Consider the following 26628-nt stretch of genomic DNA (forward strand, 5'->3'; position numbering starts at 1 on the left):
CATGTTAAAAGCTTTACTAAATCTGGACAAATTTCTGAGATTACATTATTTCTGTAACACATATTCACTTTTTTCTAGGAATACAAGAAATATCTCCTGACTTTTATATCACCTATATTAATATTTGTAAAACACAAATGCGGAACTATTTCTTGTTGGTGTGTTGGTCTTGCCAGACTGTATTACAGATAGGCAATTCAAAGAACAGGCAAACAATGGCAGGCAGCATTTGGGTCTGTGAGGCAGGAGATGCACCAAGTTGGTATGATGGGGAAAAACACAGACTCTGAGTACTTGGTGGTGGGGGAATGCTACTGAAAGTGAGGGACAAAGGCAGCGCTAAAAACAGAAGATCCCGATCCTGCATTTCTCTTCAAGCAGGCTCCATGCTTTAAAACCTACTAATTTCAGCAGTGACAGAGTGGACAGACGCATAGGAAAATCAGACCTCTCTTCTTTATAAAGCTCATTGAGGCTTTATATATTAAGGCTTTATTTTTAAGCCATTATATAATTCCCTACCATTGAGCACAGGTAATCACTAAACATAAACCTGCACTGGAGTCCTGGTGCTGCTGAAATCAATATGGATGTTACTTTTGACTCTTGTAAGTCAGGACTGCACTCTTTGTCTAAGGAGAGGCATCAGTTACTCATAATAACAGAATTTCAGATAATCATCTGAAATACACAGCTAAGAGCACTAGTATTTTCTTACCGAGAGGTGGTCCATGTGTTATAAGAATATCTATTCCATCTGGAATAAGGTTCCATTTCTCTAATAGTGCTTGGCCTCGTGGAAGATTAAAGCCCCAGCCATAAAACCAAGGTTGCCTGCCAAGAGAGGAGGAGAATGTCTTCAGTGCTACTTCCATATACTGGTTATCTAATTAAAATACGGAGATTGACTCTCTACTAGCATGGAATTTGGAGACACAAATAGCATTCATTTTATTCTTTGTGTGCACAGTAAAACTCTCTTTCCATACAACCAGTGTTATTTAGCTTGTGTGGAAAATCAGTGCAGTCCTTACCACTTTCAGTAGGCAGCATACAGTAAAACATTCACAGTATTCCTCTAACTAGTTGAAAAGTAACTCTTACAAGAGCTGGGTAACAAGATCTCCATGTGTGGATTAGCATGCTGCACTCCCACAACATCTAAAAGAACACCCATCTCAGATATCTAGGTGTGGATCTATGTTTCACATTTGCTCCTGTCTTGTTTGGCCCTTAGCCTGTGACCAACTGGGCAAGGACACACCCTGGCACAATGACAGATCCCACTCCAAAGTCGGAGACATCATCTATGCTGCTTTGTTTCCTAATTGGAAGCATCCCATCAGAACAAGAATACTGCTTCTTTCCTTACACATTATTTTCTTCTGTCCTCGGTGCGTTGACTTGCTTTTATGTAAGACTTTCCATATTCAGGATTTCTTATCATATGGGCATATACATTTTTTAAAACATATTTATGGAGCAGCTCATCATGGAACAGTGGGACTATAACACTGCCCGTCAGAACACAATTTATCCATGTCTTGCTATCCCATTGATTAAAAAACTGTATTTCACAGCAATTATATCACAGTGGTAAATTATGTGTTGCTGACTATGCTCTGATTCTAGGTCATAAAATTGAAGGATTAGTTTTAGGTTGGAATTTTTTAATAATTTTTTGACTGACATCTTCTGGCCAAATCCATATTTGGAGAACAACAAATAGGCTACCTTTCTTCCTCGGACAAACAGCCTGAACAATTCTAGACAGGTAACTGAAAGGCTTTCTGTGTCCAAAAATAAGAGCTCATCTTGTAGCTCTTCATCACATGCCATGGATAACCAGGGTCTGGATAAACAGGTGTCCCAGGGAAAAAGAATAAAAGGTAAAACTTTCTACATCTGCCACTGGGACCAGAAATATACCCCAGCCTCCCAAAGCTGTGATAAGGGAGGTGAAGGTGTGTGAAGAAAAGATGCTAATAGCAGTAGCAATGAAGCAGAAACCTTGCTCTGAGTTAGGTTGCTCAGACCAAGGCATCTGGCTAAGAAACACATATCCCTATATCAAGGATATGAAATCACAGTTTTCTGGTTACCTGTTCAACTCCTAGCAGCCTTTCCTCATAGGAATAACAGCACCTGGCTCACAGGTACATGACTTCTCACCTTCTGGGTGGTAACTCACAGTCCAGCTAGGAGGCTCAGAAGGGACCTTATCACTCTCTACAAGTACCTGAAAGGAGGTTATAGTTAGGTGGGTGTTGGTCTCTTCTCCCAAGTAACAAGTGATAGGACAAGAGGTAAAGGCCTCAAGATACACCAGGAGAGGCTTAAACTGGATATTAGGAAAAATGTCTTGACTGAAAGGGTGATCAGACATTGGAACAGGCTGCCCAGGGAAGTGGTGCAGTCACCACCCCTGGCGATATTTAACAGATGTGTAGATATGGCACTCAAGGGACATGGTTTAAGTGAGGGACTTGGCAGTGCTGGGTTAACGGCTGGACTTGATGATCTTAAAGGTATTTTCCAACCTAAATGATTCTTGACTGTAGTTACCGGCTTATTCTGCAGTAGGTGACCAATAATGTTACCATGACGTTATAACACTGTCACACAGAACTAAATTCCAGTCTGTGGACCTTCATCAGCCTGTCTTTACATTCAGCTCTCCATTGATGAATGGGAGTAGTTTTATCTCACAGGAATGCCATGAAAATAAATAAAACTGAAGTCTGTGAGGCACTCAAGTATTACAGAAGTGGCAGGCTTTATAAAAATATACAGAGGTTAGACTGCTTCTAAACTCTCCATCCGTTCCCACCTTGGGATTGCGTTCCACAACTTACATGTTAAGCACCATGAAGATGAGAATATTCAACTGTTTGGCAAATTGTCTACAGGCCCAGAGCAAGTTTTCCAGGAGCAAAATCTCAGCGAAAGAAAATATTTGCAAGGGCAAATATTACGCAAACAAAATGTCAGGATAGTAAATCATGCTTTTAAAGCCCCTGACAGATTCAGTGAACACAGGCCCCTGCTCCCACTCGCTGCTGGCACCAGTGCTGCTGGGCATGGACAGGACCATCCCCAGGTCCTCAATGGGAAGTGAGGTGAGGCACTGTCCTGCACCCCACAAGTGTGCCATACACAGCAGAATTGGCCATGGCCACTCCATACCCCAAGAAAGAAACCAAGGGGAATGACTCGTACTTGTCCAAGAAGAAAAGGTAAAAAACCTATGGAATAATTATTTTAAGGATGCAAAGAAGTATTTATAAGGAGAAATAATCATGACTGCCACAAGTCTTGCCAAAAGTCAGCTTAGTCCTGCTGAAATCCAAATATGCAGCTGTGAGAATCTCTTCCTGCCTCTATTAGGGCTAGCCTGTACACAGCCACTTTTTAAAAAGCCCATTTCCCCTTATGAATAGGCATGATCTGCTTATTAAGACAAGAAGCACTTTCCCTCGTCCCTCCCTCCCTCCCTTTGTGGTGACTGCAGCGTAGCCGCCTGAGCACAGGGCTGGTAAGTTATGCATGCTGGAGCTGTTCTTTTGTGAAGGGGAGATGTTACAACTTGTGTGATTTGCCATTATGCTGTCTTTTGTGACAATCCCAAGATTGAAAGAAATGTCTGGAATATTTCTGGAAAAAAAAAAAAAAAAAAAAAAAAAGACAATCTGAAGTCCAAGAAAGGATTCAGGGGAGGATGTTGGTATGCTTTACATCTGAGAGAAGAAAGACAAATCAAATATATCAGTGCCCCCACCCCAAAGCAAAACCATCTTTATATGCACACAGGGATTTTATAAATCCCCAAGCCCCCTTCTCTGCAAACGTATTCCAAAACGACCATCAAAGTTTCTGAGTAGGGGAAAAATGTCTTCTCAAATACCCAATTAACAAGTGTGTGACCTGGGTATCACACAAAGAAAACTTTGTCTAAAATTTGCATTTACAATAGAACCTGAAAGCAAGTTAAATTCTTCATATGAAGCACCAAATTTCCGGATCCCCACTTAATGCCTGCTCAGGAAAAGTGTAATTTTTTTTTTGTAAATTATTTTTCAGTGTATCCTGGTTTCAGACGTACTGAATGCTTTACATTTACATATTACATACTGTAATATTTTACATTTTACAAAGACAATACTGTTGTCACGTATGTTCTGTAAGAGAAAAATCCACTGTTCCCTAAAAACCCCAAGAAAAACGTATTTGGCAATTAAAGACACACAATATGAATGCATTCCATCTCTGAAGTGAAGCGCTCGTGTATAGAAATGCACTTTGATTTAGGTCTTACCTGCTTACACTGAACAGTTTGAGTCTCTCCATATACTACTGAAATTCCAACAGTTATTATTGTTATGGTAAGAATAATGACTGTCTACATGTAAGATGCTAGGGGCAAAAGACATTGGAAGTGAATTTGTTTACAGCACAATTAACCTTATGTTAAAAACATATGAACAAGTTTTGCAGGTCAAATAATCCACCATACAAAAAGGGCTGAATTATCAGAGTTTGTGCTAGCAATCGGATGTTGCTTTATGTACTGAATTTCTATCTTTCTGTTCTAAAGTAACCATTGGAATAATTTTCTTACAGAATGATAGTTGCTATGACAACCATAGCAAATTTTCCTTTTCTGAAACAGATGTCTCATTTAGTTGAAAATTAGAATGTGAAAAACCCATGGGAAAAATTAATTCAAACTTTAACAGAACACTGACTACAATGTAATCTCTTATAGGTTAACCCCTTAACATCTTTCTGCACTCTTAGAGTAACCTTCTCATAAATTCTAATTAAACCAGTTTAACCTCCTAGGAATGACCTTCTTCAGTTGTCTTTGAAAGGAGCATTTCTGCTACAATAATAACAGAAAAAAGTCATGCTAAAAAAACAGTGGTCAAACACATTACTGCCTTAATTATTTGGGCAAACACATTACTGCCTTAATTATTTATTAGTTTTTCTTCTTTTATTCAGCTGTTATTGGAAAGGGCTACCATGTAGTCCAAGGACTCTTCTGTCATTTAAAATGAGGCATAACTTAGCTTTACATGTGATTTACTGTAAAGGGCAGTGAGGTACTACACAGATTTGACCTGTAATTTACATGAAAATTGAAGGTTTTCAATTTTCAAACCACTAGTATCCATTTCAATCTGCTCAGCAGATATATAAAAAGGGGACACAAAAAGGGACACTTGTCTGGGGAAAACTAGCAATGTGAATGGATTTTCCCATTATAAGCAATGAAGATTGAAATCTGATTCTCCATTACTTTGATTCAATGTAAATGTTTTAACTTAAAGAATGGATCCCTTCCTCTCTGTACACCTAAAGGAGACTCTCCACAGTACTTGGTCATCAGCTACAAATGAACACAGCAGGCAGCCAGTGGGCAGTTGAAGAAATATCCTCACCACAGCACTGCCTGTAGTGCTTGTGGGATGTCAGCTAGCGCAGGAACTTCAAGACTGCAAGATTTACTGCAGCAGCTACATCTAGGCTGTCCAGATGAGTAAGACAAATCTTGCCACCAGTAGGCAAACAATTGCTCTCTTTGACTTCAAGGGAAAATTCACTTCCACAGCACAGTACCTATGGAGACTAAGTGAATGGCCATTAGCGTATCAAAGGGATTGGTGGGCAGCATCTTGCAAACATGTTAATAGCAAGAAATACAGAACTAAAACACAATGCACAGATATTGTACCTCCTCATTTCTATAAGGCTTCCTACAGAAACCTTTTTTGCAGCTGAAAGGCAAGTTATCTCCCTAGAATTCCTTCGCTTACAAAATAAATTTCAAAGGTTCACAAACACATGACTTGTGCCAGTCTTTCCTCCACAACAGCTGTCATTTTCCTCCTATCATAAAATAAACGGATATTGGACAGTGATTGTAAAGAAGCTCAGTGGGAAAAGAATAGACCAAATCAGTTTTCCCATTCCTGCTTCCCTTCCTGACAACTGCAGAGCTGCACATAGTCAGCATTTAGAAGATTAGTCTATACATGCTGAGACTCACACTGGTAAAAGTGACTGGCTGAGAGCCATGGAGCACCAGAAAGCAGTTAAATTCAGCAGCGCGATCACAGGCAAAACTCTGATACATCCTGATTCCCAGCCCAAGAAATCTCACTACTGGATCTATAATGTCACTATTTAAGTCTAACTTTTCCTGGTCTTGATTTAATCTTATTATTGTAACTAGCTACAGTCCTACGAATACGGGTATACAGTACTAAATACACTATCTACCTTCCTTCACCTGCCTGGCGTTAATATCCTTCAGGTATTCATATTTTTACATCCCAGATCACAGTGTTCTCTGAATTTATCCAATCTCCGTAATTGCAATTTTAGCCTTTCCTCAGTAAGCAACTAACCGGTTTACTAAGTATTTCTACTGCTTTTTACTCAATTTTCTCTAACATGTAAGTATGCAGAGAAGTTCACCTTTGTGGGTGGGGGTATTGCCTGTTTCAACATCTGAAGCAAGTTGTGAAATAACACTCATCTTTCTGTCTTTTCTTCCTCACATTCAAGAGGATGGTCCAAAGGAGGCAGGGCTGAAACTAGCCGTGAGACCATAAATGCTAAGAAGGACTGCCAGGGCACTGTTTGCTTACAGCCTTTGAAATACCATTCAAAATCTTGGCATCTAAGCATTTCAACAGCATAACTGAGATGTAAAGGAAGACAGGTTTCAAAAGTTTTGAGGAGTATGAGGAGACTTATATTTTGGCTAACCTCCATGTGACAGAGACAACGGATGGTTTGATTTTAGAGAAGATGTATGAAAGCAGTGTACAGAAAGAATTAAAACTGCACCAAAAAAGAAACTTAGATTCACTCATTCATAATATTGGAACCAGGGTTTTCTTAATAAAATCTAAGGCCTTATACTTTAATAAATGCAAATGATGGTTAATGTCATAGAAGATTATCTCCTGGAACAAAAGGCCATAAAGCACAACACAGCAGGTGTAAAGGAGAATGCAGAAGGAAGGAAAATGTAGATGCTAAGATGGAGAAGGCTTGCACAGTATTAGTTCAGGAAACTGTAGTGAGCAGCAAACTGAAGTCAGATCTTCTATCAGTCTGCTGGCTGTACTAGACAACATTTCTTCGATGAGGAAGGAAGTTTGCTGTGTTGTTTTTCTGCCTTACTAGCTTTGCATCCAAGGCTGTCCTTCTTGAAACTCTAAATCTAATTAAATTATAGTTTTCACAAAAGGATAAAAATCCGAATATGGCCCTTTGTCAGTAATTATTTCTCTTGCAATTTGAGTTACACATGAAATCATTCATCTTTTGTTTAGTAAAGGATTTTCTCTGACTGGAAAGAAGAAGGAATAAGCTGTGACTAATAGGAACTGATCATTTCTAAACATTAATCTGTTATAAAACAATGAAAAATAAAAGGAAATCTATCTTCATAACAAGAAAACAGAAGATAACAGGTAAGGAGAAAAATTAATGAAGGACTGAATTTACAATATGCCAACAACAAATGCAAATAGTTTATGTCATTCTGCTGGGAGGCAAATGATAATATCCCATCTGATAGATTTCAAAAATAATAAAATAAACCCAACAAATAATTAACCAAGAGATTCACTGATGATGATACAGATGTAGAAGTGTACAGACTTTCAGTACGCTCTTACACATTTAATGCAGGACTAAGTCCTTGAGTTCCTGATGTCTTAGAGAGTGCTCCCTCAGTCTCTCTGATTCTTAATATATAAAAATATACGTACAGCCAGGTTATCCAGTTTGTACTTCAGATACTGATAGCTGACAGCCACAGAAAGATTAAGAGAGAGGAGGAGTTAACATGCCCTCTGTACACAGTACAGTCACCATCTCATTTTAAAAGTAACTTACCACAAATGAGCCAATCTGTTAGCAAAAATAATTTTAGGCCCATCTATGTATGGCATCCCTACAGTTTTTCACTATCAAATGACCAGACAGCTAAAGAGAAACGATGTTCTTCCATACATCCAGCTACTGTCTACTGCAGTCCCCCAAGACTTTGCAGAAGTTCATGACCTGAGAAGATTTACTATCCCTCCAAATTGAGACACTAGTGGGATTTTTTTTACGATTCAGCTACTAGAGGGACTCTCCTAGATGAAACATGACTGAAATAGGTAGAATGTGTACTAAGTGCACTAAGAACTGAGAAGAAAGGTCCTCAGAGTAGCCACTTCGCAGTTCAGTAACTCTCCAGGTTTACATTCTTTTCTCAAAATACCAGGAGTAATTAGGCCATATGGACTAACTGTCTGCCAGTTCTTTTCTGTTTTTGTTTTTTTTTTTTTTTACCTCCTTTTCTGTTGAAAATTCAACGCCATTTTGAGTTAAACAAGCATGAAAATGCTTCCAAAACGAATAAACTAACATAGCACATGTGCATACACGCAACAAGTATATTATTTTTAACATTTTTAATTTAGCAACAGATGAAATTACTGTTACTTCTTGTTTAAAAAAACAAAGTACTGATACTTCATATGCCATGTTTCTACCTGAGGTGAACAACATCCAAGTAATCCTAAATTCCAAATCCCTATTTTCCTGCAGTCCTAAATTCACCCCACAGTACAGTGGTGGAAACCAATTGCTGCAATGTAACTTTCTATATGAAAAAGGTACAGCTTTAACATCTGGATGCGCTTTCAGCTCGCTAGGGATTATGAGATAACCTTAAAAAGTCATATGCTTATCTGATGTAAATTACATCATTAGGAATATTTGACACATACAGGTGCAGCCCTGTGTTGTAATATTGGTTCCAATTTACTTTCTTACTGGAGAAGAAAATTCCCATATTAATTCATATTAAATTATGCTAATTTAGTAAATAAAATTAGTCTATGAACAACAAATCCAAAGAAAGTGTTCTGATGTTGAACAGCTTCACAACAAGTGGTAAATTACTTTTCTGCTTAAAATCTGGTCAGGGAAAAGAGAAAGAACTCAGACTACTGTGTTACAATTAGTTACTCTGATGGTGGCTCCATTTACAGTTCTTCACGTAGAGCACAACGTAAAGTCACCATCTAGTACTTGATGTAGTAACATAACTACTGCGTAAAAACCTAGGAAAAATGCATACATACAACCTGCTGTGGAGTAGGGAGGCTGATTCTCACCAGGTGTAAATGGCTCAAAAGCCAATGGAGCTCTGCCAATTTACTCCAGCTGAGAATCGGCTCCATATAGATCCACTCCAAACTAGTTAGCTATTTGTGTTTCTCTTGGAATACTGCCAAAGGGCTCAACTCAGTACCCAACTGTGTTTACATCTTTGAAACATCCTGAAATTGCTGCTGAGACAACAGCCCAGACTACAGATAAAGCTGGTAGTCCTTTTGTTCAAGAAAAAATGGTGGGAAAAAAGCACCAAAACAAGAGAAAACCCGCTTTAAACTTTAAAATCAGCTCTGTTGCATAAAATTAAACTTTCAAGCAAATGTGAAAAATAAAGAGAAAACTGCTGTGGGGGATTGCAATTTCACTCTTGTGGTTTATGAACTGCAGGAAAGTGAAGCCAATTCCCTGTAGTGAGATTACAGGTCTTCTCTTCTATAGGTCTTAAATTAAAAACCAGCTGAATCCAAAGTGAGCTCGTTTACTGGATCAGAAGATTCAATTATTTCTGCTAAGTAACTGAATGTGAACTACTTCCTTTTAGTAATATACGACTAATAATTACCGCCTAAGAACAGACTTTTTTCCACCAAGCTAATTAAACTAAAGCAATATATTTTTCAACTGCTCTCAAATTTAACTAAAACTAGAAACATTGCAACAAAACAAGTAAATGAAACCCTCACTCACATACAGAAATATAAAGCCACACAATGTATTCAGACATTATAAGAAAAGAAACAGCACTTGCCCAAAAATGTTATGTGAAATCAATATAACTTCTGGACTATATTCAGCATACATGCACACAAAGGCAGTGTAATGTCCTGCACACTTGCACAGACACAGCGGAGGAAAGCAACTGCAAAGCGGATGCAAAGCATTTTGGGCTTCAGTAACTGATTAAGCTGACTCTGCAAGAGGTCACTGTGAAATGTGTTAAAAAAAAATTGATTCATAACCCTAACAGTTAAACATGTAAAGTAAGCAGCATGCAAAGGTGTTCAACTTGCTGTTTTTCCTCTACTGTGCCTATTCTAGGATTGAACTGTTCCAGACTCCTCAACCCTGAGCGATGTTGGGAAGCAATTTTATTTGAGAGAAAACATTTTCTGGAATGTTCATTAATGACAAAAGAAAAAAGGATATTCTAAACTGCTGTGACTTAAAAAAAAATCTTATGGGAAATAGAAATTAAATTTCTCAGAAAATAAAACTTCTAAGGAGCTCATAATAGCTAGAATTTAACATATTGGTCTGACTTTGATGGTATCTATGGGCTACAATAGGCATAGTTCGGTTTACATTTTCATTCACTCACATACCTATTGCAGAATTCAATTAATAGCAACTATGTTCCTCTACCATGCTACAGAAAATTCACTTGGAGTCTAAGAAACTTTTATTTTGTTCTACACACCTTTTTTTTCAGCAGTGTAATGATTCTTGCTAATTCATTTCAGTCATTTAATTTGTACTGCAGTCTTCGTTAAAAAACCTCTCCTGAATTCAGTATGATTACTCACATGTACAATAGCACCTGTATACCTACTGCCTACTGAATGAGATTCAACGTTTCCTGTATTTCCAAGTCACATTAAAAAAAAAAAATGCTTTCCAAGACGTTTTTACCACATGAAATGCACCAATTTTAGCAAACTGCCACTAGTAAAAAAGATGAAAAAAAAAAAAAAGGAGAAAAACAACCCAATGATCTGTTTCTGATGTTAAAACAGCCAGAACAAACTCTTAAAGTCTCACTTTCTGCCACTGGGAAGCCTTTCATACTTCAGGAGTTCAATATATTGCATTTCCCCCCACCACATTCCCTGAGCAGCTGAATTTAATAGATCAAAATCATTTTGCAGGAAAAATACTCATTCTTATGATCTTCCATATGCTGCAAACTAAACTACAGCGTATTGTCGTTTTAAGCATTTCTAGAAGCAGCACTTTCCAAAATGCAAAATGGTTTCTGGTAAGTACGGAAGAAGAAATAAAAATATCACTCTAGCATTCTATTAAAATACAATTAAATCTGTATCCATGTGCCTCAGACTCTTAATTAATATATTTTAACAGGATGATGAATTTTGCTTTCTCTCTTCTAAACACGCTGCTATTTCTTACACATCTGTCACATCTTACCTACCTTTTACTGAATGCCTGAAATAAAACATCTTCAGCATTCTAACCATAGTAATGCAGCCACATCAGGTAGGCTCAGATGCCAACATTCTCCCCAGTCTTTCTGAAACATGACATGTCTCAATTCTAAGTAACAAGTATAAACTATTGTTCTCACTCATGATTTTCATTTTATTCAAGAACCATACCAGCCTACCCAAATTATTTACTTATTTTCCTTGCCTCGATGTCACTAATTAATAAAACTCCACATAGTTCCCAACTTAGAAAAACAGGAAACGTCTACTGTTTTTAAAACATACTTATGAGCAACAAAAACCCATCACTCTGTAATATGTCCACATCCAGCATTTCCACACCCATCCGTACAAAACTGCAGTACTGACAAAGCTAGACAGCAAAACAAGCCACCTGCTCAAAAATCTACCTAATCTGAGGCTTTCAAGAATTTTAAAGTGGTATTTTATTGCTTTAGAAAACAGTACAGAAGTAATTGCAGTGTAGTTATCTGTACTATCTTTTGACCAAGTGAGGGTGCAGAGAGAACACAGGAGGATGAGCTATTTTACTTAAAAGAAGTCTAGTACGGTTTTGTACAGTAACACACATTTTTGGTCTCTACATATATTTCAGTCATGTGCAAGGTACTGAATAGGGGTGGGGTTTTTTGCAGATTTGAAAGGGGGCATAAGAACTAAGAATCAAGAGTGGTCACTTTGAGGCAGAACTTACTACTTTCTGTGAATTTTACAAAGAATGAAACCTGCAATGTAACATCTTGCACTGCTGCTGCTGGAAAGCACACTCCCAACTTGGGAGGTATACTATGTTAAATGAAGTCAATATTTTATTTTATTACAGTTTCATTTTAATTGATGTTCACCTCAATGACTGTAAAGATTTGTACAAGGTCTGGGAAAGTAAACATTAGATGATTCATCACTGGCAAAATGAAAGCGTGTCCCTCTCATGAAATGAATCTATAAATCTTTACTGCATTATTTTACTGATGGAAACTAAGTTCAGCGAGGAATGAAAGAGACTATTATAGCTGTTCTTAAAAAGATGGAGGAGGAAGGCAGTGAAACGAGACCTAGGGTATGGGTGGCCTCAGTTCTGTGTGGAACAAAAATAAGTCTGCCTCATTTTGCCGTCTGCATGCTCTTTCAAACTACCCAAAATACACATGGAAGTTGTCAGTCTTTCTATCCAAAGTGCACATGTGCATGTGCATACACACACACAGAGAATATCTGAGAAGGGGTCTAACAAAGTCAGCTAATTTGTGATGAAAAAACAAATCAGATAAGAAAGTAACAGATGAGAGTTATGCACCTACAGCTAAGTACTACTGATCACACTGGACTACACAGCTTGAGTAAGGACACTTGGCAGCATACTGGAACAGTACAGATAGCTGCAGTGCACCAAGAAAAGGGCCAACAGGTTGGAACAAATTTCCAGCCCTCACACTAAAGAGGGATGATGATTCGAAAGTAAGCTCCCTGGCAAGGCTCCTCTGGGCTGAGTTGGTGACTGATACTCACTAATGCAACCTACAAGTTGGAATGGAAAGAATTCAGCCATCTTCTCCAACATATTTCACTTAAAAAAAACTGACTGCGTAGCCCTGACTCAGAATGCTAAACTCAGTAAAAGCAACTCTCCACGTACACACCCCTAGCTTTCAGCACTCGGTTCCCATAATCTGGCAAACAATGCTGAATGAGAGCTGTTGGCCCACGAGTAAATATGCAGGGGCCACATCTATCTAATCAATGTTCCACTGGAGGGAGCTAAAAAAACCCAGGAGTGCAGCCCAGGCATCTGTCACTTCAGGATAAACGATCACAAATGTCTTTGTAGGCTGATATTAATCTTTGCTCTCCCATTTTCCCTAACTGGGAAATGAAAGTTTCTGAAGTTCCAGATGGCCTAACAAAAGAATGAAGGAGGAAATGAGAATACATAGACACTAGAAAAAAACGTAATTCTGCAAAAAGAAAAATGAGGTTCTGTTTCACAGAACACATCCTTCCAGATAATCAAAGCCAAGCAAAAATCCACTCTCTGGATAATGAATCTGGAGGCAATCTCCTCCTAAATGTCTTCTTTTTGCTATTCAGGCCAATATGTCATTTAGAATAATGAAATTATCATACATTTGGCGAGAGGGCCTTGACTGTCCCTTCCTTTCCCACACTGTGGAAAACGAAAAAAAAAAGTAAAACCCTGAAGGAGGTAAAAAACTCTCCTGTCACCTTGTATGCTTGTTTGAAAGCAGGAGGACCAAAGCTTCTCCTCCAGTTGTGTACAGCTGATCAGAAGTATTATGGAAATTCAGTGGCTAGGAAGAATACGTTTTTCTTCAGCCACTTGTGTTTCTCTTGCTATGTCAAGTGTGTACTCTAGCCTTACCATTAATGCACAATAATCCATTTTTAATAGAAAATGCCACTGGAATTCCTGCCATTTTAGACAAGATCACATACAGAGTAACAGCTCTTCCGCAGATGCACATCTTCTATAAATCTGAGGCAGGGATACAATATTACACACTGGTGGAAGGGCCAGTATAACCTCTGACACTAACAGCTTCTGATTATTGACCAGGTCAACTCGTTAATCTTCAGGTCTTATCATTAGTTACTGCATGCAACTTGAGAACAAGAGAGCAAAATTATTTACCCACCGAGTTGTAAAAATCTCAATAGAAAAAACATGTAGCAGGGCAGAGTCCCTTGTTGGAATCTTGTGCAGCAGAGCAGCAGACGTAGCAACACTCAGATCACACATGCAAGTACGAACCTCAGAGAGGTATTCTCATGTTGAAATAAAAATGTACATGCACCTGTATAGGCATTTATTTTTGCATAGGCAAATGAAGTAATACATAGTTAACTCAGTAAGCACAGCAGATCTTGTGCACTGAATGCGTCAGGGGGGTTTGTGCAAATACAGTGTGTAATTGTGCAATTAAAATCTTTAGCAGAGGCACAAGTGGATTGTATAGCCTATCTTCATTCCAGCTGTAGCTAACACTAAAACTTTTACCTGCAAATAGTAACACATTGTGAGGATAATGAGCTATAACAGAATGCTAAAAATCTGTAACTGAAATACTCACTAATCATTTATTAATATAGTTCTGTGAATGATGTCATCACAGAGATAATACTCAGACTGATGACACAGAAAAGACCTTCTGCTTCAAATCCAAATTCAACTTTCCACTATCATCTTGGCTTCCAGACTTCCAAGCCACCTGTGAGGGCCATCTACTGCTTATAGAGTTTCATATCAACAGCAGTACTTATTGTAAGGACTTTGCTGATACCTGCTTATTTCAGGTATCAATGCTGACATCTAACTCTAGCTCTACAGTGAGATGGAAAGAATCACAGAAACATTGTTCAAAAGAGACCTTTGAAGATCTTTAGTCCAACCTACCACTGCCTACAACCACTAGATCTGGTCAGCCACAACTGTCCAGCCAAATCTTGAGAACACACCTGAGGATGGATTCTCTGCTCCTCTCTGGTGTTCCTGCTTGCTGTATTTTTACTCACATGTTATGATTCCGTATGTCATACTGAAAAACAAATTAAACTCTTCTGGAAGATGCTTTCATCTTTGGGAACGCTTAGCAGTTAAATGCTAACTACAGAATTATTCTGTAGAATTATTTGGGTTATTCTGTCTGCCAGTTTGACTTTTATTATACCAGTCCAGAATAAATAAGAGTGTTTAAAAGTACTTTCCAATCAGAAGCTTTACAATTTACAACAAATGCTACAGAGAAACCAAAATCTTTGGTTTACATTCCTAGCAACTATGGATACTCTCTACACAAGATTGCTTCCAGGTCTGTGAATATGTTCTGGCCATGTCCTTGGTTTTGCTGGGATGACACTAGGGTGCATCTTCCTGTGCCTAGCTTTTTATGAAAAAATTCCCCAACAGTTCCCAGCATGTGGGCTACACTAGAATGAAGCACGATGCATTCTTCCTCATGTCCTGCTCATCCAGATCTGGCAACCAACACTGTATGGTGCACTGTCAAGCATCTTACTTATTTATACTCCTCTCACTTACAATCTATGCTGATAATCCGTAGTCCAAGTCTTGCAAATACCAATTCCTAAATAGCAGATTTTGTGCTTTGCAACTTGATTTCAAAATGGATGCTCCCTGCTTGATGATTACACTAGAGTAATTAACATTTAAGGCAGTTAAATTTTCGTTAGTGGGTAGAGGCTCAATCTGGCACTTGAAATCTTGCCCTTGGAGCCTAGGAGAGTAAAAGCATTGGTTTATGAGACAAAACTGTGTCCCATTTCTTCTATGCAATTAAAAATAACCACTGAATTTTAGATAATAATAGAGGTCAAAATACCCAAGTGCTATTGAAAACATTTAACCACACACAAATGGTACATATTTAAAAGGCCTTAGAGACAGGCATATTATGCAAACCAATCAAGCTCTCACAGTTTATTCTGCAACTAAAACATCTTAAGCATAAGTATAATCTAATTGTGTACAAGTCACATATAAAACCACACGTGGCTATGGGTAAACACACTAAGTTAATGCTCATTGACATTGACACAGACCTTACTCCAGCATTCTCAAAGTACTTTGCAACTATTGATTAACCTGTTTTATAGAGCAAGAATATCTCTAGCTTGTACTTATTTTTACAAAGGATGAAGTAAGGTCAGGGCTGTAATCAGAAATGGAAAGGCAGGACCTAAAATACTAGGGCCTCAGTCTTTTCATTTCTAGATAGTTCACCTTCTCATTAAATAGTCAGCCATGGACAAAAACATGTACTATAACTGGGAGTTCTACCATTAAACAAACCCATTCAAAAAGCTAGATGCACATTTTCAAGGCTGGAAAAGAAAATCATTTTAGGATATTAAACAAGCAGCTGCATGAAATTTAGCTTTCTTACTGAGTTCTAAGATCTTAAAGAATTCTGAATATTGAAGTCTTGACTAAGTTCATAAGCATTTTCTGAAGGACTGGCTTCATGATGCAAGGGCAAAAATAGATTCACCATGAAACATTCACCGAAGTTCTGTAGTTTTTAGAGATTACATTAGCATGACACAGAAAGAAACTGAGACTGATTTCCCAGAGAGGCTATGACAAACCTCTTTTTTTCACAAGGAATGAAATATGGAGCCAAAACGAACTGCTAAAGAACTGTAGTGATCAATAAGCACAGACTTGTACTACAGCCTTCAATATAGCAGGAAGGTAGTTTAACCTACACAAAATTGCTACTTCTCTTCCTAAGATTTCTGACCAGTGAGCTGGCTGATGTGACTTGGTTACTTCTGCATCTGCTCTTCTGATAGACTAATGAAGAGTGACTTAAATTACTGCTATTGCTGTTGCTCACTCTACTGGACATGACATCAGTTAGCATGGAACCTTCATCCGGCATTGCACAATAACAAGCAAAAAAAACCCAGTTTGGCTGGAAGACTTTCATCAAGACTTTCTCCCATATGGAGCAAGCAAAGATCTTCAAAGGACCTTACAACACTCATCTTCCAGGACCATAAGGGGGTGGGAGATGATTTAGCAACACTGTGAAACATGTAGCGAGGAAGTTTAGATATGACCTGAAGATGCATAGATGGAAAGCAATCTTTTTTCATGCAGGATAGGTCATGCCAGATAGCTTAGGCAACTTGCGCAAAATGACAGGATTAGCGCACAAAGGAAATGCAATGCGGCAGATCTGATTTTACAGAAACATTATTTATGGGTTAGTGGGTGGACAAAAGTTTTCTCAACAGATTTTTGCACATCGAATCAGACACGGAGTTCAAATGGTTTCTTTAGCCTTTACTTAGTGCCACTTTCTAGATAATGTTTTGCTGTAATTTAATTTATCTAGACTTTAATGAGACTTTTGGTACTTTACTGCCTAGAAAATTATTACTGACACTGGAAATATGGTGCCTGGTTACGAATATTGCAATGAAGATATGAAGTTGCCAGACATATTGTAAACAGAGCATAATTACAGTATATTTACAGTTGAACATCAAAATGGGAAGAGATGCCAAGTGGCATTTCTCAGAAGTTAATATTGGGACTGATACCATCTAATATCTTCCCTAATAATTTGGAAAATGAAGAAAATTGTACATTGATTGAATACACAGTAGACATAAGAGGAACATGAACTACAACACAGCAGGTGGGTGGATTAAAAAATACCCCCAGAACAATCTGGATATCTAAGAGGGATAGAGAGAAGGGTGCATTTAAAAGGGAAGATATTTAATGCAGACAAATGTAGAATAATAAGCTCAGAGAAAATTAACACCCATCTCAAGTAACCAAGTGGGAAAATGCCAATTTTCATTACAAAAAAAAAATTAATAACAAAAATCCAAGAGATTTCACAGTTTATTCACACTGAAAATTCACATTGGGGTATATGCATCAGGTTTGACAACTTGTTTGCTACATTCCAGCCTGATGTGATTTTAGAAGGAAGAGTAACAGATTCCCTTAAAAATCTGCCTTTTAAAATAAATTTTTACTTATTTTATATGTATAGCGAATGCTCATAAAAGACTCAATTTACAGTCTTGTTAGTGGAAGTAACACAGTAGTAATGTAACTTAAGTAAGAGACACAGAAGCAGTATATACAAGGGCCAAGGTGGAGGTCAGGAAGCCAAATCCCATCTGTCTCCAATACTGTTGAGGAATTCTAAGTGTTCACTCGATGCAACAGAGCAAAATCTATGAAATACTAGATTGCCACTGTTTTGTTGACTTCAATTTAGAAGCTCAACTATGCCTTAAGGAAAACTATTACTGTATTAAAGAAATGAGGTTCTGAGGGATATTAAAAAAAAAAAAAAGGAGGCTTAAAAAATGCTGTAACAAGCTTGCTATGTTAAATGGCTACTGTATACAGTAATGAAACAAATATTATCTGTAGGATGGAAATTGTCAAAAGAATATACCCTCTGCAATAAAATTAACCTGTAATTACATAAACTCACTAAGTATAGAAACATATTTTATGACACAAAAAAACCCTACACGGACTATGTTACAGAACTGCTACTGGCTCAGAGTTAAAGAGCACACTATCTTTTCCCCATCATTATTTGGTTAACAATACCCATAGTACATTATTTTGTCACAGGAATGATTCATTACAAGAAAATATAAAAACTTTATCAAACTGAGTATTACTTTTCTTCCTAAGAGAGCAATCCAAATATAGCTGATGCATACAAAATGGCTGATGTGATAGCAATCAATAATACTTTTTTTTAGGTATGTTTAAAAACCTGCTTACCAAGGGGAGCCATATATTCTGAATCCCCTCACCGTCACTTCAGAGTCTTGAAGATAGATGCAGTTTGTTAGAAGAGACTGTACATTTTCATAGCTCTCTGGCTTCAGCTTAGAAACAGAGGGGAAATAGTAAAAGTCCTGCTTGATCAAGTCAGCCATGAATTCCTGGTCAAAGGTCAATTCATGATTTCCTGCTATCACAATCTTGTATTCATAGGGCAGGCTACCTAAAACAGTGAAAAGCAAACAAATTACGTGTTTTATGGAAAATCCGATAAAAGAAAACAGACAGACTCACAGACTATTATCAATCCCTATAATATGCTCACATGCTGAAAACAACTGAGCATACCCCTTACTACATTTTACTGCAATTCCTGGTGATTTCAGGTAAATGACATTACTGTCTTTTTCAGGGCACACTATGATTTAGCATACTTAGCATTAATGTGTTGAAATTACTTTCAACTCATCAACCTTAAAAACCAGTCTGCAGACTTCTGCTCTACTATTTACTTCTAGTTAATTGCCATTTGTGCTGCAAGTATCACTTACTGTGACAGTGATGATAACTCTTTGACAGAAATTAGGGTTCAAAGAAGATCAGCCGTAACGCTTCACAAAATAATGTCAGCTCTTCTCCCAGAGATGTGGTCTTTATCTGCTTGTATTGAGGAGGTCTTACAGACTTAGAACTTGGGTCAGCCAGAGAGGTCTGCTGCCCTCTTTGCCCTTTCAAATCAAGCCTTCAACCAAGATGGGGATGGGGTTTAGCTGTCAAAACTCCACATCCCACAAAGAAGTCTTGCAGTTTGCCTCTATCCCATGTTTTTTCCTGCTCCATTTTCTCAGTGACTTCCTTAGATCCATGGACTATAATTTAAAGTGACTCATGTTCAAGAATATTTTACAACCTGTATTTAGCGAAAAACCTTACAACCTCCTGCTGACTGCAAGAATATACATGCCCACACATATGGGTTCTCCCTGAGAGCAGCACTGCAACAGGAACTTTCTACCTCACATTTGGTTATCAACTGGATTCTGTCCTTGAAGAGCAGGCATCACCTGCCTCAAGAAGCTTAACAGAAACCGGAGTACATCTGAGAGGAAACAAAGATGGAAACTGTGTAAAGCTGCATTCATTAGCTTTGCTTCTGCACTGTCACTGTGCATCAGGATGAAGACAGTCAGAAAAGGAGACTGGGACCAGGAAGAAATATTTTCTTGAAAATGAGACCCACTGTGCATAGCAGCAATCTTGTCATTTTTAACATGTATTGTTGGTAACATAGAAATGACCAGAACCATAACCTAGAGGTAGGATATTTAGAGAAGGTAAACCACCACCCAATATGCAGTCGCAAAAGTTGGCATGCATAGGACTTAAGAATAAAATGCAAGAGTGTAATTCAGAGTTACAGAAATAGAAAACAAAGAACAGTGCTAGCCCAGAGGAGATGCCACAAAGCTAAACTCATTATTCGCCATATGAAACGATCTTGGTAACTCTGAAGTGTAAATTTCAGACACCTGGAACACCTGTATTAGGAAAATTGATTGTGCATTTTCCAGTCTTTCTTGTGGATTCAATACATATGTGCCTTTAGAATATTTACTAGGAGAAACTGTTTTCAGATACTTATAATTACATGTTGAATGCTGGAGATTCTTTTTTTTTACTTGAAAGACTACCTGAGATGTACATTTTGTAATTTTTGCCTCTGAAATGCTTAGCATTTTGCAGATGTGCACTCCATCTCTACAAGTTTTCTGGGTGTGTGCACATACACACACATAAGCTAAAAATGTTACTTAGATGCTACAATATGTATGGGCATCTACATGCCTTAAAGCATTCTTGGGAAAAAGGAAAATAAAATCCTGAATACTGCAGTGCTGTTAACAATTCCATTTCTATTGTTTTGTACATCTTTTCCAGCTCATCTGATCCATCCATCTAGCAGCCAAGAACCTGCACGAGCTTGTTATAGTTGTTGCTTCCACTAATGTATTTATGTCATGTTGCTGTCTGTGGGTGTTACTTAGGCAAATTAGCAAATTACTCTAAATGTACAGTTACATTTATTATAGTGGCGTCCAGAAGCGCTGCTGTAGTTACAGGTCTGTCAGCTTTTCAATTAACAACTGTGTTTTTGATGAGTTTGCAGCTCAAGTTTTTTTTCTTTCATTCCATACCAGGTGGCACCTTGCTAAACCCATTTCCCTCTTTTTGCCTCCACAACCTCTCTTTACCGTCATTTTTATTATTTTTTTTTTTTTGTCTAACAGGTATTTTTTGCTGCTCATGCAGGTTTTCATTGCTTCTTATAGCAACTGGAGACATGGTGGAATAGCTCACCTGACTGGAGAGATGCAATGGATGGACACAGGCTTATAACCTGCCTACAACACCTTTGAAAAGTCAGGGGGATTGGAGCAGTTTCCCTTGGCTGGAAAAAGGCAAATGCCCCATCCACCTTCAAGAAAGACAAGAAGGGGAATCTGGGAAACTACATGTCATCAAGCTTCACATCAGGCCTGGGAAAATTATGGAACACATCTCTCATAAAGTAATTTTCCAAGCAATGAAGGTCAGGAAAGTGAATGGGAGCAGCCATCAGTGATTGCTAAATCATACCTGACTAACACAATTGCATTCTATGAGGAGATGACTGACTCTGTGGTGAAGAGGGAGTACTGGATGCTGTTTGCCTTGATCTTAGCCTTTGACACAATCTCCCACAGCATCCTTACATCCAAATTGCTAAGATACAGATGGATGACAAGGTGGGTCAAGTACCCTCTAGAATACTGAGCTCAAAGGGCTAAAATCAGTGGTACAAAGTCCACCTGGAAGTAAGTCACTAGAGGTATCCCTCAGCTAGTGATGTTGGGGCCAATACTACTTCCCTTCTTTACTAACAGCCTGGATAATCTGATGGGAGTGCTCTTTCAGCAAATTTGCAAGACACCACCAAATTACAAGTGAGGATATGCTGACCCACTCTGGAAGGCATGTGTGCTCTTCGGAGGAACCTCCAAAGTTTGGAAAAATGGGATGGCAGGAACCTCATAAATTTCATCAAAAGCAAATGCAAAGTCCTGTATTTGTATACTCCTATGATGGAGTAACTTAATTCAACAAGACTAGGCACAGTGTCTCTTTGTCGCAAAGCCAGACAACCACACTGTATTAGTTAACAGTGAAAACAGCTGAACAAAGGGAGTGATCTTTCTCCTCTGTCTAGCACCTGTGAGATCAAGTCTGGAGCACGGTGTCCAGTTCTGGGCTCCTCAGTAAAAGAAAACATATAGACAAACTGAAGGAAGTCCAGCAGATGGCCACCAAGATGGCTGGGGAATGTGGCATATGGGAAGAGGCCGAGATGTGAGTCTCTTCAGCCTACAGAAGATGAAGACTCTACTGCTGCCTGCAACTACCTGATCTCAGGATACAGAGAAGCCAGAGCTAGGTTCTTCTCAGAGGTGCACACAGATACAAGAGGCAACAGACACAAGTGGGAACATGGTATGAGGAAAGAATTTTACTATGAGGATGGTCAAAACATGGAAGAGGTGCCAGAGGAGCTGTGAAATCTCCACTCTTAGAGATATTCAAAACGCAACTGGACAAGGAGGTTCTGAGCAGCCTGCTCTAACTAGGCCTGCTCCAAACAGGAGGCTGGACTCTGACCTCCAGAGGTACCCTCCATCCTGTGTGATTCCAGGTTTCTGCAAGTCTACACTGGAAAACTGACAGTAATTTTAAAGAACCTGCAATGTTACAAAGAATTAAAAACCCATTTCATGTTGTGATTCTAATGGAACAAATCTACAGTAGGCAAGTAATTTAACAAGACTAGACAGCATATTCCATTACCTGGTATAAGTTTTCATACTATCCATTTAGCAGATGAGTAGGACTAAATACCCAATTGATAGCTAATTAACATCTGATGCTAGTATATGGCTTTACTGGAGGGAAGGTAGCAAACTCGGCATTAATGGAGAAGCTCTATGTATACAAAGATCTTACAGAAAATTTACGGCTGTCACAGGAATTCTGCACACATATCCAGAACAAAACTCATTCCCCAGTAAAATTAACGCATCAAGCATGTAAGAAATAGATCTGCCCTTCTGGTGTGCCAAGAAACACAGACAAGAACATATGCCACAGGAGTCAAAGATGTATTTCTGAACCAAAAAACAAAAGGCAAAGTTATGAATTTGGTGGAAAGTTATGTTCTTTTTTAACTTCTTATTTTGAGTAGCCAAAACAAGACAGGTGTTTTTTCTTGAAGACCAGGGAATTCCCTGTTCTTGGCACCTGAGAAGCTTCTCCTAAAACATTTCTATAAGCTGGAGAGGAACTAGAACTAGAATTGGTTGAAAAAAATTCACCTTAACAGCAAGCTATATTAAAATTATTAAAATGCCACTTGGATGGAATGGAATATATTTGGAAATTCATGTAGTGATTCTGACATTACCAAGGAAAGAAAATGAACCAAAATATCAGTTTAAAATATCTAAGCAATTTTTTTTTTCTCAAATAAGGGGGGTTTCCCTCCCAAAATATCTAACTTGCAAGAAATTAAAATTATTTTCCTCCATAATCAACCTCTAGCCACCTCATCCTATTTGGATTTGGAATCAACAGAATCTTTACACATCAAAATTCTGTCAGAAACATACTGGCTCAAGTTCAGTCCTGGGCTTCAGGGCTTTTAGGCCACATCCAACTTTTGCCTTCTGCCAATTTGGAGTGAGGCTCCAAGCCACCATTCGCTTTCAGACTCTACCTTAAAGCATGAGAGATTTTCCCCTTCCTTTTCCTTCATCTATGCTACATGGTTTTCCATCTTTCCTGCCGCAGTTTCCCCCTCCTCTCCTTTTTGTAATTTCCCCCTGTATGCAGAAAAATGCTAGAGACATTACCTTGCACTTAATTTAGCATTTTACCAAAGGGCTTTTTCTTTTTCTTACAGAAACAAAACTTGCAGAAGTATGATGCTTCAGACTTCTGTATGTTTGTTTCTCAATACCCCTCTGAAAATGCCCAGCAAATTCAGAAGTTATTTGTTAAATTCAGCAAAGTAAGTACCTCAAAGGTACTTATGTTCCATTGAGCTTCCTCAGTATGTCTAAGAAGACTAATGCCCAGTCTGAAGGAGAGGTTTCAAAGGAATGAGACTCCTAAGGATCCACAGAAAGTCTCTGAAACAAAATCCACAAAGTCAGGCAGCAGTGGTTCTCGTCCCAGAACAACTAAGCAGACAAAGTTTCTGCCCTAAATCAATGCAATTTACTGTTTTTTGAGATCATCTTACTATCTTACTTTTTTGACAGCTACAGCAAGCCCTCCTGAGACAGTTTCTTACCTTTTGTTGCTTAGAATAAGAATCTGATAGCAGTTCTAGTAATATATGATGTATAAGAATATAGATATTGTTCAGCTAATAACATCTTTGTTTATTCCCTTCATTACTGTAGATTGCTAATTAAGAAAATCAACTGAACATCTAATTTTTTGCATGTTTATGCACCAATTACAAAATTATTACAGCAATTCTTAACTTCTAAACTACAGTAGGCCCTTTTTATGGCAAGCATAATTTTTACAAAATAACTTGAAATGCTGGGGAACCATTACTTGAACTACAAACTGCATCATGTGAAGCACTGAACAATGTGCCTCTGTCTGCTATTTCTCTGCATCTGAATTTGTTCAAAGCAGGATTCTGTGTGCTTAAAGGTTCATCCTGTTCTATCAGTCACCTTCCCTGTAAATAAACTAGATCAACACTGAAAATAATTCAAAAGCAAATGATGATGTTTATACTCTGGGTTTGTCTGGTACTAAGAGGTTAGGCATCTTTATCAAACAGTAACCTCCTTTGCAGCTTAGAGTTGTTATCAACTTGCACCTTCACCAAGATAAATGCAAACTTGTACAAGCAGATGTGCTTTGCTTCTCTCTTGGTATTGTAGTGTGCAGAATTTTTAGTATTCATTAAAAGCAGAGACAATCATGTAAGTGCCCACTTAATGCTTTCTCCCTCTCATTTCAACCTTTGGCAATACAGCAGTGAGTGATATAGTAAAAAGACTGCCTAACTGTCTCAGATTGCTTTTTAGCATCTCTTTGACAGTTCTGTGTTTAAACACTGGGGCTGATGTCTGGGAAATTCACATTAACATACTTTTTGTATGGTGTGTAATCTGGAATAACATTGTAAATGAACACTCCCTCCTAAGTCATCTGTAACCTGCTAGCTTCTAGACATTCTTGCATTGTAAAAGCTAGTAATTATATCAAGCACTAAAACAGCAACCACATACAATACTGCTCACATTTACAAAACAGGATTTCTTAGTATAAATAGATAAAGGCAAATCAAACTAAAAAATACCTGATAATAGCCCAACTTAGGCTCTTTGATATACTGTGTTTTATATGCACACACGCGCATGTATAATAATTGGCCAAAATTACTCCTAAAGGAAAAATGGCTTCCTTTTATCCTGGTTTATTTAATTACCCTGTAATTACGCAGAATGAACCCAATGCATGTTGCAAACTAGGCCATTACAGTGGCTGTAGTGAGTCAAACCAAAAGATTATGTAGGTCTGTACCTTCTGTCCACTAGTGGTCAGTAACAGATGCCTAGAAAATTGTACGACTGCAAGGTTTGCCTAAACTGAACCTTCCTTTGATATTGCCTTACATTATGGCAATGGATGGTTTGAAAACCCCCAACTATGTAAGCCACAGGGTCCATTTTAATAAATTTTATTTTTTTTTATTTCCTGGAATAGTTCTAATCTTAAAAAATATACATTTCTGTGGAGATAAATTTCTACAACAGCTTTTCTGCCCTTTGGAATATTCTATTTCTGGTTTATAACATGCGTAACTGGGGAAAATGAAAGAAAAGAAGATGGAGAACTGTGTTAAAAAGTAACAATCAAAAATATTTCAGACTTCCTACATGGATCTCGCCGCACACTGACACAGATTCCTATTCAGATCTTCAGATACCACAAATGTGCTTTTAGTACCTCCCAGTCATCACCTTCTGGAAGAGAGGACTACAAAGAGCTGTGTGTCATGTCACTGTACAAGGTGCACAGCACTAATAACAGTATTTAATGTTTGTGTACAGTGCTTTGCAGTAGATGTTCAAAGTGCTGCACTGATGATAATTAATCCTCCAACACATTCATGTGGTAGGTGGATCAAGCATCATTTTCACAATTTTACAAGGGGGAACAATAAAGAGACTGTCAAGTCTGAAGACGACTAACCACAATTTAGTCGCTTATGTTCCTCAGGCTCTTCCAAATATCTCCACCAGAGGCAATGTCAATTCGTGGAATCATACTCCAGATCTCTCAGTTCCTTGATTGATCTCTGCACATCTGGGCCACATTGCTTTCTTAAAGCTACACTTGTCTCCTAGTCTGGAGTAAGACTGGGTGTTTTTACTCACATGTTATTTGGAGGGTCAGGGATCTCCATATTTATGAAAATCACAGGACATTTTTAGGTGAGTCACTCCAGAGACTAAGAATCTTTAAGTCTGGCTACTTTCCACTCCACCAGTGGAAACAAGCAACCTCAGTATTAGTGCAAAGTGCAAGAAATCCCCCAAAAGCATACGCGTGCTTGGAAGCAGGAAATTAAGAGAAAATCTTTTCGCACCTACCACTCCTACAGCTTGTCACCACTAGTATGGGAGAAATACTTGGAGAACAGCTGTTCTGAGTCATCTTGCCAATACAGGGATGTAGTTTAAATATTCCCTGAGATACCCGGCCAGTTTAGCGTTCAGAAGTCTTTAGGACATACTAACTACCCAGAACTGGAGAGTGTGTTGCAGTGCACTTTTCTGTGCTGTACTGTCTGAATTTTAGACGTACAAACGGAGCTGAGCCATT

At 38.3% G+C, this 26628-nt stretch overlaps 1 protein-coding gene across 1 annotated transcript in view; it reads right to left on the reverse strand.

Annotated features, from left to right (window-relative positions):
- Positions 1–26628, reverse strand: part of MPPED1 (metallophosphoesterase domain containing 1) — a 62562-nt gene that overhangs the window by 10310 nt on the left and 25624 nt on the right. The window contains exons 4-5 of the mRNA XM_065665081.1: positions 18682–18903; positions 719–834 (exon numbers count right to left, since the gene is read on the reverse strand). Coding sequence (XP_065521153.1) covers positions 719–834; positions 18682–18903 — 338 coding nt within the window. The remainder of the gene's footprint in view (positions 1–718; positions 835–18681; positions 18904–26628) is intronic.

Source organism: Lathamus discolor, chromosome 1, assembly GCF_037157495.1.
Source record: "Lathamus discolor isolate bLatDis1 chromosome 1, bLatDis1.hap1, whole genome shotgun sequence".
NCBI classification, from domain to species: Eukaryota; Metazoa; Chordata; class Aves; order Psittaciformes; family Psittacidae; genus Lathamus; species Lathamus discolor.